Below are 14518 nucleotides of genomic sequence, written 5' to 3' on the forward strand. Positions count from 1 at the left end.
CACTGTGCCGATCACGTGAAACCTTTTGGTCTGGGAAAATTTCGGTGAGAATTTCTCTCGTCTGCTGTCCTCCATTATGCTACAATTAATTATCAATTGTGCCCACACACAGTTCAAGGTCTAGGGTAAATCTCAACCCTTTAACAACGCGTCTCAATTACAAAGACCAACTTGTTATATTGTTTAAGGAAATTATCGTTTATTCTTAGAATCATCTGAAACCATTGTTTAGTCTCGTAGAGTTTGACCGACGTTTCAGAGTTGCTTATTGTCTCCAGGTCAAATTCTGCTAGGGTACACGACGGTCATCTACATTTTCATTCATTCTAATATATTCTCTTAGTAGTATTTTCAATTAGCAACATGTAGCCTTTAAATGAGGTATATGATTACCATCATTCTTGGCACGCTATGAATATACATAATTTTATTTATTTATTTATTAACAGTTTATTTAGCAGGGCTCACATTAGCTCAGATTACAAGAACTGAATTATAAAATGAGTAATTAATAACCAATTGGAAAGGATACGGCCGTGGTATATATAAAGCACAGTATCGACATTTACTTGGAGGGACTGAGAAAAACAACGAAAATTCTTCAAGTCAACGTAACCGGTCTCCGGGCCGAGATTTGAACAAAGAAATCCCGAATAATACAAAGTGGCAAACTAATTAGTCAAGTTTCACCTTTAAAGTCATTGCAAGTAATTAACTATAAGTGTCACCACGTAATTTCCTAGAAAATGGTAACTGAAATAAGCATGTAAAAACGCAATATAGAGTGCGTTCGTGCCTGTACGTAACAAAACAGTTCCACAAAACAAATTTTAATAATCAAGCAAGTGAACTTTGTTGGAATTAGTAATATCTTCTCATCTCCAGCTAAGCTCCTTTGGTTGCCAGATGTATCATTGATTTAGTAAAAGGTTTTCAATAAAATATACGTATATTACAATAGGAATTGTTAATATTCTAACATAAAACTTCTGTGTATTCACACTTTCGGAATATTCTTTGTTGACTAGCGTTACAGACATGATTTTCCTTGAGTTTCAGTCATACAATATAATTTTTCAAAATCGATTCTTACACAATTTTTAGAAACTGCAAACAAATTTTTATCTGCAACTCGAAAATATTTAGATGTGCCATTCATAACAACTTTGAGATGCTACTATGAAGAGGGCACATAATATTTAGTCATATTCAAAATACTCCATTTAAGTTTGAAGCGCCCGTCTGTAAAATGCGTCCTGAAATACATGCTTAGGCAAATCTATTATACAAAAGCTTACATTACTAACATTCAAAGCTTTGGAAAGCCTTATAGAATTATGTGTATTTACCGTCAAGAAGTATAGAAATGTTTAATTCTATTTTGAATCGAGTTCACATGTACGCTTTCAGTAATATTTACGACTGACAAAAGCTGTTTCTATAAACGCACGGACGCCATTTGCATTTCAATATACAAGAAAATAAGGTCCTGCCAGAATAGAATAGGTACAAGGCACAATTTTTCAATAACCTCTCCACTGGGCGCAACTCTCGCTGCAAATATAAAAATTACGTTAAACCAAAAAGGAAAAAAGTGTGTAGACGTATCTGTAGAAAGCATCGATCGTAGAATTCTGGATTTTGACAACACGCCATCTCGAAGGCGTCACAACTCAGAAGGACACAATCAGTAACGATAAATCCTGTTCGACACAGAATGACATTCGATTAATATTCAAGACTCTTAAGAAAAGAAATTTACTGGAAATTTGGGGTGATAACTCCGTATTGAATAAGAAAGTGTAGGAAGATTAAAATCTTCAGAAATAACATTTCTTCGAGACTAGACTGGGAACACGTTCCAAATATAGCACAGTATCGATTATCCTGAATGTGAATGCCCGTGTTTCTGTGTAAAAATATGTATAAGCTCGTATTTCGCTTACATAGATGATGACGACAATTCTAAAAAAATGTAATTTGCATTAACCGTATTTTTCGATTAACCAGGCCCCTACTTTCCCAAATAACTGCCGACATTCGATGTTCTACTGTATTATCTGTGAAACAAAAGACTGCCGAAATAATTGTCTACAACACATATACAGAATAGAAAACAGAATGTCAAAAAAACGGTACAATTGTAACCAAAAGTTCCTGAGCGCTTCAAACAAAGATGGCGAGTTAAAATACACGCAAAGGCTGTGCATGTCAATGGTGATTATGACACTGTGATATCGGAGGATCGGACGCTGTTTTTTTATCACGAGACAAGCTACCTTGAAATTTTTCTTTTTTTCATTAACCCTTGTAGTCAGATTATGGGTTGAACTCGAATACGGCCGCAAGGTTAATTTTTTCACATCCATAGGCGGCCATAATGTGAAATATTCATATCGTATTTTACTCGACGCTGCATAACATCACTAATTGATACAGCGTTATAAACAAAGTCCCTTATAACTAACCGAACGGGTAATTTAAAACAAACGTTTTTATCTGTGAGTGCTAATAAAATAATTAACCTATGTTATGATTCTTTTAAGAAGTAAGGGAATCTGGTAGTACAAGGTCTAGGATGGGATTCAATCCAAACATAATACAATTCAAGCTGACACATCTCACATCATTCTGTCGTTTTCTGGATCCAATCCAAATACACACAACATCCGCACATCACCAAGAAACTGTCATGAAATTGTATTATTTGTTTATGTGTGGTAAGTAAGATGGGATTTGGAAGGAGGCGTTCGTGGTCTATTTTACCGTACTGTTCCAATAGTCTCTCGTAGAGACACCTTCATCTTATTCCAGCCGAGATTCGAATCACTGGCCGCTCTCCCAAGTCAACAGAGGTATCTTCACACCGATCTGCTTGCTAATCCTAAGTAAATTCTTAATTACGTAATATAAGCAATTCCTTTTTACTTTCTGGCAACATCGCCTTAAACATTTCTTTACTCCTAAACACATTTATAATAATCTACGTGTAATATTTTAAGACCAGAGTGACCATATTTAGAGCGTACCATTTAAAACGAAACGTAATAAAAATTAGGTACTACAGCTTAAAAATATCAAATCCAGGCCCAGATCAAGATCATCTTTGCTACTACGCCGATGCTGAAGCGTGCAGGTGCGAACAAGATGTGCTGACGAGTAAAACGTAGGTTAATTCTCGAACGAGATCGTAAAATCATTTGTTGCTATCCGTAAAGTATTTCACAATGTGTATCCTGACAATAAACTACTGACTAAGACAATAAACCGACAGGTAACATTTCCGGGACACAAGCGCTCATCGAGGGGGAAAAACAGGAAACCATGGCCGTTCTGGTTTAGAACTTACACCATCAGCTGCACGAATTATATATTACCATTAGTCTCATCATTTCGTGCGTGGTTCATATATTTTAGTGTTACGTTTTAAATGGAACGGCCTGTGTATTCCAATAACATAGGCTACGTATATATTCCGAAAGCGTTATTTCGTAATTTACATTCTTCAGGAGTTTTTATTAGACCGATAAGTATCAAAGCTCCATTTCCTCAAGAATATTTTTACTTTAAGAGACCAATGTCAAATTCCATCAAAATCAGTTCAACAGTTTCCTAGACGAAACACAAAAATTACTGGAAATAACTGTTCATTTAACTTGTAGACCTTCTACATATTCAAACGCATACAAACGTAACCCTTCGTCGTATGTAACGTAATACAACACAGTAAAATTAATTGTATAACAAGCTTAATGTACAAAACACAATATATAAAGGACACTGAAATTAACTGTTGGCATTATAGCTACATAAACGGATACATCACATGTACTGCAACGCAGTAAAAAAAAAAAGGATTTAAAGGATGCTTAAATTAACAGCACAGCGAACTTAAATGACTAAGCAAAGAAATAAATGAATGTGGGAATGGGAAAGGTTTTTGCGTACTCGCCTTCAGCCAGTTTGTAGGCGCCACCACAGATAATTATCAGGATGGCGACCAATTTTGCTGCTGTGAAGACGTTCTGCACGCCAGTTGCCAGGTTCACACTGTAGCAGTTGATGTATAGAATCACCGCTGGAACAGATACACCAATAAAGCATTGCCCACAATTACACTACACGGCAAATACGCTGTCAGGGGTACAGATGTACATTACACGAAATGTGAAAAGTGAAATCATAATACAGTGGTTGCACTGTCAGTCTGTCCGAATATTACATTATCACGCATCAGATTTTAATTGAAGATTTCTCTCTTCTGGGTTGTTGCGCTGTGTAGTCTGGTCGATGTTTACCAACGTTTCAGAGGTCATACTGCCTCCGTCATCAGGGCGCAACAACCCAGAAGACAGAAATCTTCATGCTTACCGCTGTGAAAACCTATACAGATTTTAATTCAATACTGTGTTGTTCTGCGTACAATAAAGTAAATGTGAAAACTGAATATTTATTCGAATCGGTCCATTGTATTTGGAGAGACAGTCAACGGATAATACTGAAATGTAATTCAAAGAAATAAATTATGAAAGTTGAACTATATTTATCTGTCTCAGGATAGGATCCACTGGCGGGTTCTTGTGAATACGGAAAATAATAATCAGGTTTGAAAAAAGGTGGGAATTTCTGACTAGCTCAGCGCAATATTAGTTTCTCATAAAACGAGTTAGCTAGAAGTTTAAACAGCTTTATCAAAGCTGGCTCATAGTATAAAAATCTAGTGCACGATATACCAAATTCTTCAATTATAGCTGATCATAACAGATTAATTTGATTCGAAATACTTAAGTAATTAGAATATATTGTTCTGCGTGATAGAGAAATCTAACAGTCAGGGAATCATTTGTATACTCGTTACGGCCTGATTCGACCAAAGTTTGAACGATAACCCCGATTATGGAGGCAGCAAGAACCTCTGATTAATCGGCAAGTTAGTGTAACATCCCATAAATCAGTCATCGTCAGTACTCGATGCAGTGAAAAATAAAATCTCACCTTGCGATTTTAATAATTTACTCTCAGAAACCGTATACTAAGCAGGTTGTTAGAAATGTGTCTAGTGTCCTTTTCCCACTGAATATAACAAAACGGATCGCTTTAATTGAAGCCTGTGGCAGGTCTGGAGTCATAAGCGTCCACAGTGGCAAGAGGCCATCAACGCTCGTGACCTAGCCACACCCTACGTCCAAAAATACTCTGAAACTGTTCCTCCTTCGATTTATGTGTGTTTGCTCAACTGTTTTAATTTTATAGGCCTCATGCGCAAACATTCGTCTGTTGTTTGTATACACAACGAAGCGGGAAACGTTCCAAACAAATTCCAGAAATTACAGATCAAATGGAGGAATGGACTAATGAGCAAGGTTTAACTATGAAATCGACTGGTCGTGGTAAGAATCTGGCATATCCTTCATTTGTTTACATAAAACTTACTTCCAGCACGTAGGCAAGTTGTTAGATTGTGCCCATGTGATTCAAAATTAAATTAAGATGGCAGAAGTACAATACAATTTTTTATTTGAGTCTCCGTGCCTTTATTTACAAAATTATTTTTGGCTCAGTTTTAGCTAACGCTTAAATTATTTCCTTGAGACACTACAATATTAGATCTCTTCGGCTACGATCAACCTTAAGACCTTAGAGTAGTGACGCGTTTGAGAAAAAGTATGTTGGAAATATATCCTCCTACGTGAATACACACAGACGTTAGTAGCTGTAGTTGTGTGTGGTTTGAAATTCTTACACTACAATTCTGTTCGATCCGAGAATTTAGCTTACCTTTCAAGTCAATAATAGAACACTTCATACATAAGGCAGGAAGTCATGTGTCTTTGCGTTCCGCCATTATATAACAAGTTCTGAGAACAATTTATGACGCCTTCTTTTCTTAAAATAGTTCATTCCAATTTACTTAGCTACTAACCGTTATAAATTAATAATTAGTATATTTTATGATCAATCGGTGAATAATTTACGCTTATAAATTAAATCTGACAGAAATAACAAATATTTTTACCGTGATTATTAGTTCAGATACAGACGGGGCCACTGAGAAGTACGAGGGGAAGAGTGTTGGGAGAAGAAGAAATAGTCTGGTGTGTACGTCACTAATACACCACACAAGTATTAAAAAAGAAATAAATGTAATTCCAGAATGTAAATGAAACAGAATAAACCTCAATAAATTCAAGCCCAAAAACCGTGATTTGCATGTTAATGCACATAACGTAAAAGTGTCGCTATACTTATTCATGCATGAAATTTGGCTGTCAAACCAACATCAATTTACGGGAAGCTTACTGGCAATCTCTGGCGCACTGAGTGGAAGTGTTCATGAGATGACGAGAGCAGATAATAACGTGTGTGTGATCAATGCGTAGGAGGAGGATCAGTCACCAGGAAATGAACCTACCTGCTTAGCAGGAACACATCATATCCGTTAGTTAGTTAATTAAATGACAGTTCGGTCGGTTGGCTCATTTTCTGGCCAATCGATTGATCGATCGGTATTTTATTTCTTCATTTAAAAAGACGAAATATAACACCGTATTGTTTAATTCTCGAAATACGATAAAAATCAACTAAGCAAAGATGAAGATATTTTCATGTTGTTTGTATCCACAAAGATTTTGGCAACGCCAACATTACTATTGAGATATTTTATTTATTTTCATATACCTTTGTTTATTTCCTAAAAACGGATCTCCAAATTTCCTCAGAGAATACAATACCTGATCGATAATTTAATAGTAATTATGGAATAAGTCGCCAATATAAATCCAAGTCAGAGGGCGACATTACAAAACTTTAGACAGATATGAACAACAAATAGCTTGGACGTAAAACGTTACAAGGCCCTTAATAATTATTGATATTTTATAACATTTCAGAATAAGAATAAAATATAACATACATAACACGGTCTTAACTTATTTTTCACTGAAATAAATGTATTTGAAATTCTAAAGAAGCATGCCCATATTTCAAAATAGAATTTTTAAGAGACAATACAGACCATGAGTAGTATTAATAAGGACACTGGAAGTAAACACATGGCATACACGAAATGTCGTACGTAGAAGTCCAGTGGTTAGCATTCCCGCTTTGTTTTCAGTACATCCTTTGTTAGAGGTAGCCCATATTGGCTGAGGTATTTCGAGATTTTTCTCGTGAGAATCCTTGAATAACATTTTAAAATAATCTTCAACTGTCTTCTCACCCATTCTTTAGAATTCCTTATTTTCAACAATTCTAATATTCGACGCTCCTAAAACTATGCTTCTTTAAATAAAGTAAGTAGCAACTAAGAACCTCAGCTCAAACGTCATAGAACGTACACACACCTTGTGTACAAGGACATATAATGTAACAAAATGAAATTCCGTCTCAATTACAATTAGTGGCATCTGTTGACTGACAGATCAAAATGCAATATGGTGTAATTGGAGGTCTTGTTGACAATTACAGGCATGTGTCTGTCGAGTGACAGATGTAGACCTGCAATATATAGAGCATTTAACGCCAGTGTGAATGGCACTAAGAGGGAAATTCTCTGACCTCTAGCAGACCTAATACGCACTCAAATTTTTGGAGAAGTTGTGGAGAATACAGATTTATAACCCCATTCAGTGGAAACTTCTTATGTAATGTATAATAAAATAGGAATAATTTTAAAAAGTTTCCGTGTTAACGAAGACATAATATGAAAATACACTTTTAAAACGTAAGAGTTATCGAACTGTCATTCACTGAGGACGCTGACCTGTAGTGACGCAAGCTGTCACCTACTCTGCCGACACGGTATCTCCATCAACCCCCACTGAGAATATTCTCCGAATACTGCAGACGATATAGGCAGAAGGGTTACAAGTTAATTGATGGTGGACCGAGTCAATAAACTTCAACCTGTTCAACAGGACAATGATAAACGTGGAAGCTATGTCCACATGACATTTGAGGTTCTCACAGCGGTGGAGATGTAGATGTTGGTCTTCTGGGGTTCTATAGTGGCGTGGACCAGTTAGAAGATACCACATTTTCGGATAATTTTACCGTCTTCATCTCCAGGATTTCGTATCCTTCGACTTTCATATAGCTCTATATCGGTCCAATATAAATTCAACGCTACACAAAGATTAAAACGAAGTTTATATCAACAACAGTCGTACAGTTCTCACAAACGAAGTTTTTATAAAGTTTACACAAAAATTTAAAGCTGAAGCGACAGTTTTGATAAGTTACAGGTAAGAAATACAGACTGTAACGTAGCAATTGTAGTTCGGTTGCAATTTTTTGACTTATATCCATTTACACTGGCACTGGCAAATTATTACGTCATAAAATGTATATATATAATTAAGATATGCATAATTCATTTGAAAGAGTGTGAATGTCATGTGTATAGGCTCTATATAACTATACAGATGGAAACATTATTTACGTCGCAATAAAATATGGATGTTCTAGGATAAATAGGTTAAACTCATAAACGTTTAGAACAATAAATAGAATTTTCAGAAATTCATAAATTTGTATCTATCGGATGAAAATTGTGTTTAAGAAAAAGGTTTTAACTGTTATGTGTTACATTCAATATTGCTGTTTTTCTGTATAAAATCCATCGTTTAGCATGTTAAAATAATGCCAAGACGTTTCAGAGGCTGGCTCTACCCCCGTCTTCAGGCGATAAAACCTACTCTGTTGAGTCCGCTAGAAGGAGGTAATTCCAATCTCTTGACCACAGCAGGTTTTATAATCTGAAAACAAGGACAGAGCCAGACCCTGAAACGTGGTGACTTAATTTTAGTATGCTGAACGATGGATTCAGTAAAAATAGAAAAACACTGAATGAACATAAAGGTTTATGAGGTAATCAAAGGCCAAATAAATTCAGATAATAAAATACAGCCGAATAATCGTGGTCTGAAGGTCTTGTACCTACCTATGGCAAGGACAGCTACCATTTTAACCACACTGTTAGGCGGCTCACACTCCGAAACGAAGGCTTCGACGGCGTACTTGGAGAAGCTGAGGCAGATGATGGCCAGCTGTGACGGTTTCAGCACCAACGTGGAAACCCAGGAGAACAGGTAGGCAGGCATTGGTCCAAATGCGTCCATGAAGTACGCGTACTCCGCTCCAGAGCTGGTGTTCATAGTGCCCAACTCGGCATACGCAAGGGCGCCTGTTGGCAAACACCCCTTGCGATAAACCTTTGACGCCGAAGAAGTGAGAGTTCGTTAGGACAGAGAAAATTGTGGGGGAGATGTGACAGACACTTAATTTCTGGGGGAGAATAAAAAGCATTTTATAGTTAGAAGGTCCTCAGCCAATGCCCGATAGTTCTTCTCGTTAGAACTGAATCAGAGTGAAGGCGTTAGGGTGATAAGTAGTGATTAATGATGTTAAGGGAAAAAAATAAATGTTTAAAGCGAGAATAATACGAAACGCATAAATACAAAATGAAGATTTACTGATTGTTGAAGTAGCTGGGAAATATAGTTACTATTGGGCTTGAAATGGTTGCTTTTAGAATATTTCGGAGCCCTAAAACAAGGCGTAAACTTTTCTTCAGTCTTTAAAAATTAGATCGGAAGGAACATGCATGACAGTGATGTGCACTAACGAGAAATTATTCCTGAACAGGTGCTAAACTAGTATTAAAATAGACAAAACTACATTTCGTGTACAGCGCTTCTGAACGACCCTAGAAACTTGAAGCAAACAAAGAATGGCTCACTCGTAAGTCCATGTGGGTCTACTATACAAACGTGTTGTTTTCTAAAGAAAACTCAGTTAAAATTAATTGTCTGGCACGACACCAGGGGAAAAATAAAGAAAACACCTCTTTTGTTGATCACTAAAATTAAAATAACCACAACAAAGTAGTGGACTAGACGAAAACATTTGTGGCGCATCCAATCCCAGAACATTTTCTGTCCTTTAAACAAGGCAAATGATATATGTGTTATTGTGGGTTTCAAAACGAGATTTTCACATACCAGAAGCAGGGAATGGATTTCGTGTACTAAATATTCCGTCTGTTTAAAAAATAAGTTCTTTTGTCACATTAAAAATGTCAAGTGCTGTTATCAAGTATGAAATATAAGCACAGAATACTAAATCAGATTATTTAAATAACTACTTACACATTCTTTCATCTGAGATACGGATTTATAATACTGAATGTGCATGAACATTCTTAGTAGTTCCCATGTAACTTTATTCAAAAATCAACACAGCATCTCCGACGCAAACTTTAATCCTTCATTGCCTTCCGTGTCCATTGTTAGTGATTAAATTAACTTCAGCATCCTGAGTCTGCTACGTCCAGGGTCAGAGATGAAGTACCAACTGAGGAACGAGGTCTGTCGCTTATCTTAAGATGTGAACGTATCACTGGCGAACTTATACTCGCGGGAAGGGGGATGAAGTACCCAAAGAAAACCTTGTCTCAGTGTCAGTCTGATAAAAAAAAATATCGATGTTGAATACCCCGAGAAAGGCACTCTGGTATTTCGACGTTTGGAACCTCTATCTAAGTGCCTGGGTTATACTGCGGCCAAAGATTGTAGGAAACCAAGAATTCGAAACATGGAATTCTGCCATTCTACTTTGTTCAAGTGTCACTAACAGAAGGTGAAGAATGTTGTGCAGGCAATCACATATTTACTGTGGCGGAAAGAATTTTCCAGTGTGTCATCTCGAGAAACCCGTCTACACAACTGTTACACAAATAAAACTGTATCGCTGTATAAAAACACGTAACCTTGTACAAGTAGAAATTGAAAATGCTTCACAATCAACCCTGATCATGGAGGTACTTCTGAAACGTCGGCAATCTTCAACCAGACTACAAGTCTCAACAAACTAGAAGACAGCCATCTTCTTAGAAGTAAACGTTGTCTTTCTATACAGTTGAAAAACACTCTTATCAACAGTTATGCTTTGGGGTGGATAAGAAATGTATACAAAATTTTAGACCGAAAACCTGGATTAAAGTGACCAATCAGCAGACCTAGTAAGGATGGAAAAATAATACTAAATCAGATGTTATAATAATAAGGGGGGGATTAGATCAAAATTATTCAAGATAGCTTTCAGTGGTGGATTTCTGTAAAAGTGGTAATGAAATTTCGTCTTCCATAACATTTGGGTAATTTATCGATCGCATTATATACTTTCAACTTCTGAAGTTCGCTTCTTCTCCATGAATTCTGTTACCGTGCGATAAACTTCCGAGGTTAATAACAAAAGAAACAGGTGTTTTCATTTATTGATTGGAAAGAATATCTGGTTTACTTAAGATGATTTCAACGTCATGGGTTATACAGTTTTGCAAATTAGGCTGGATGTGAATATTAAATTGAACAAAATTAAAAATTTCCGGGTCTTAATTTGAAACCCATATCTTCGGAGCACAGAACAGGGATTCGAACCATTTATCAGTGAAGTTAGGAAAAAACTGTATCCTAGTTACCCTACGAAAGTAGCGACAAGCAGAAGCTCTAATCTGTGAGCGATGCTTGGCCAATGACACTTCTTTCCGGCGCCAGGTAAGTGCCACAACGTTCTTGTCACAGTGTGTGAAGACGATGCATGCCAGAAGGCGTCCAGCACAAATTAATGGACTAAAACAAATCTTAACTTGGCGTCCGGCCACTAGAGTAGCAGAAATAACCAGCATTCGCTCTGAAGTACTCTCTAGGTTTATATCTTAGGAACTGAAATCAGAGGTTTTTATGACAAGGTACGGGATTTTCCTTCAGTTCGACCCAGTTTTTAACTTGTGGCTGAATCAGATATAAACTTACATGTTTATAAGAAATAACTGACTGGTAGACTTCAAGTGTCCTAGAGTCATAAAATTTTGACTTGACGATGAAGAAGGGAAAAACATGTGAAGTGACCATTCTCGAATGTTATTGTTACAATATAATTTATATAATTACGTAACATAAAACTACAATAAAAACAGAACTGATGATTGGCCTAGTGAAATCTACAGCCAAGACCAAGACATGTAGTTTAGAATGTTTATTGTTGAGCAAATCAGATTATCTGAATTAAAAGCCTTGGTTAGAACAGGAAAAATGACTAGGAGGCTGACACATTTTATCGGATTTTATGGATTGAAACTAACATATAATATTTTATAAATAGGACTGCTTACATAATATTAAAAAAATATAACTCGGCATATTTTAATTTAATGATTTATCCTTTTTTCGAGTAAATATCACGACAAATACATGAGAAACTACAAAGGATTTTAAAATGCTATTAATAAATGTGTTGAAAAACGGTCATCAGCCAAGTAGGTCACTCTTCGCTTACGACAAAGGTACAAACTACTAAACATATTAAAAGAAGAACAGACAAGGCGTAGACAAAATAACAGAAAACCTTGCAATAGAACACACACAAACGGTGCTCAAAATAGTTATTATTTTAAACCAGACGATGTTTTTTATTTTATTTTTATGTTTAATGTCCATACGTGCAGAATTTTTATCAAATACTACGCACGATCCCTGAAACTGTGTCATGTTTCACCGAATTTATAAAAATATGTTCTGTAATAATATCTATATCGTGTTTTAATTTAATAAGTACAACTGAGCTGCTGAAGTTCGAAAAATAAGTCTGACAACAATAAATTTCCTTCTGTGCATATTATGATATCTCGCGTAAAAATTAATTTGTGACTACAGATTATTTAGTATTTGATAATACCATTGAAAAGACCGCCCCCTATCATATCTGCAGAGTAAACGCAAATTATTTGCACAGGAAAATCCTGGAATTATTCGTCACAACTGCTATCTTTCGTATCCTTTCCGATTCATCATTCAGAATCGATCTTCCATTTGGCACTCTGCATTCTGCACAACGAGAAATTTCTGCCAGCGAACACACAGGAGCTCAGCAGAATCAGCGTGGTTTCAACATGCTACCAGCTACAAAATAACAGACCTTGCAGCGATTTAATTTGTTTACAAACAAAACATAAAGCATGAAAATCTAATTTCATTTAAAAACATTTCATAGACTCAATTACGTGTGTTTTCCAGAGCCCAACACGGCATACAACGCTGGTTGCTAACTACGTTAACACACCAGTGGATTGGTGATTTTTATAACAATCACCTGACGTCGACAGTAGAATATCATCGCGAAGTTACAGGTCAATTAATCCTAATAGCGAAAAGGTTTTTTTTTACTGACGGTAAATAAAATGTAATTTATCGGAGCAGATGGCTGTCTTCTGGGTTGTAGCGCCGTGCAGTCTGGTAGAAATTTACCAACGTTTCAGAGGTACTTGCTGCCTCTGTCATCAGAGCGATAAGGCACTCATCGGAAGGACCACTGAAACGTTGTCAAACTTGTACTAGATTACAAGGCGCTACAACCCAGAAGACAGCCATCTTCGGAAGTACCACCGTGATAAAATCAAATCTTACTTAATTGACCGGCGACAATGAAGTCGACCCTCCGTATTGACGTGTCCATGGATTATGTTTTGAAACATAATACAATGTTATTAACCTCGGAGAAGGTATGAGGACCTTCTCTTGGCAACCTCCGGTTTATTGATCGACCCAATTTGCTCCTTCGGATACCGGGAGGACACAATGCAGGATAATTTAATGGAACAATACTTAAACTTAATTGCGTTAAAAGTTACAGGTTAGAAGAAGGTGGCAAAGAACTTGCAATTGGCGTTGATAAATTCATGGTTTCAATGGTGCACTCTTGTAAGTTAAAATAAATTGTAATTTGCTTGTAATCTAGTAAAAGGATAACTAATATGTTTACCTCAGTGACACAAGTACGTAGGTTTAGAATAATCGATATTTTAACTAAACAGGACATTTTTAACCGAAATTTCTCTCGTATGTCACTTTCAAGTTATTAAAAAATTTCATTCAAGCAAGAGAAGCACAACCTAAATATGAAATCAATAGAAGTACACAAATTTTCCAAATTCTTCTTTCAAATTTCTCATACATTTATACCGTTCCAGATCTCATAAGCGTTACGAAAATTACATTTTACTGAGACAAAATACATTTCCTTTGTCATCGTTAAATACATTTTACGCTGAAAATTTGTTCACATAAAATTTCTTATATATTATGACAACTGTTGACTGATGTTTGTCATGTTTTCCTTCACGCTTTTCAGTTGAAAACTCGGCGCACTTTAAAGTGCATTACAATCATCTCTTCTCCCATCCTTTACTTCCTAGCAGGAGCTGGATAGTAGTGTGGGTTGATACCAGGTTCGGTCGGGCTGTATTAGCAAGTGAATTCTCATCCTGCCAGGAATCGAATCCCATACCTCGGTTCGAGCTCTCACTGACGTATGACAAGACAACAGTGACCTCAGAGTTGTAGCAGTTGGCACATCAAACACGTCATAAAGTAGCGTCACAGCGATTGCCAACCTACAATTCTGTGCCTGTCACACTCCTGCAATAACACGCTAACTGCGACACAGAAATCGATAACTGTTC

The 14518-nt window shown here is 36.4% G+C and overlaps 1 protein-coding gene across 4 annotated transcripts in view; it reads right to left on the reverse strand.

Moving 5' to 3' along the window:
* Positions 1-14518, reverse strand: part of sbm (L-type amino acid transporter sobremesa) — a 59865-nt gene that overhangs the window by 18433 nt on the left and 26914 nt on the right. For all 4 annotated transcript variants that reach the window (XM_022075141.2, XM_022075143.2, XM_087351047.1 and 1 more), the window contains exons 4-5: positions 8942-9184; positions 3953-4078 (exon numbers count right to left, since the gene is read on the reverse strand). In XM_022075141.2, the coding sequence (XP_021930833.1) occupies positions 3953-4078; positions 8942-9184 (369 nt within the window). The remainder of the gene's footprint in view (positions 1-3952; positions 4079-8941; positions 9185-14518) is intronic.

This window comes from Zootermopsis nevadensis, unplaced genomic scaffold (assembly GCF_977971745.1).
Source record: "Zootermopsis nevadensis isolate Lab colony 2312 unplaced genomic scaffold, Znev_1.0 Znev_ptg000002l, whole genome shotgun sequence".
Lineage (NCBI taxonomy): Eukaryota > Metazoa > Arthropoda > Insecta > Blattodea > Termopsidae > Zootermopsis > Zootermopsis nevadensis.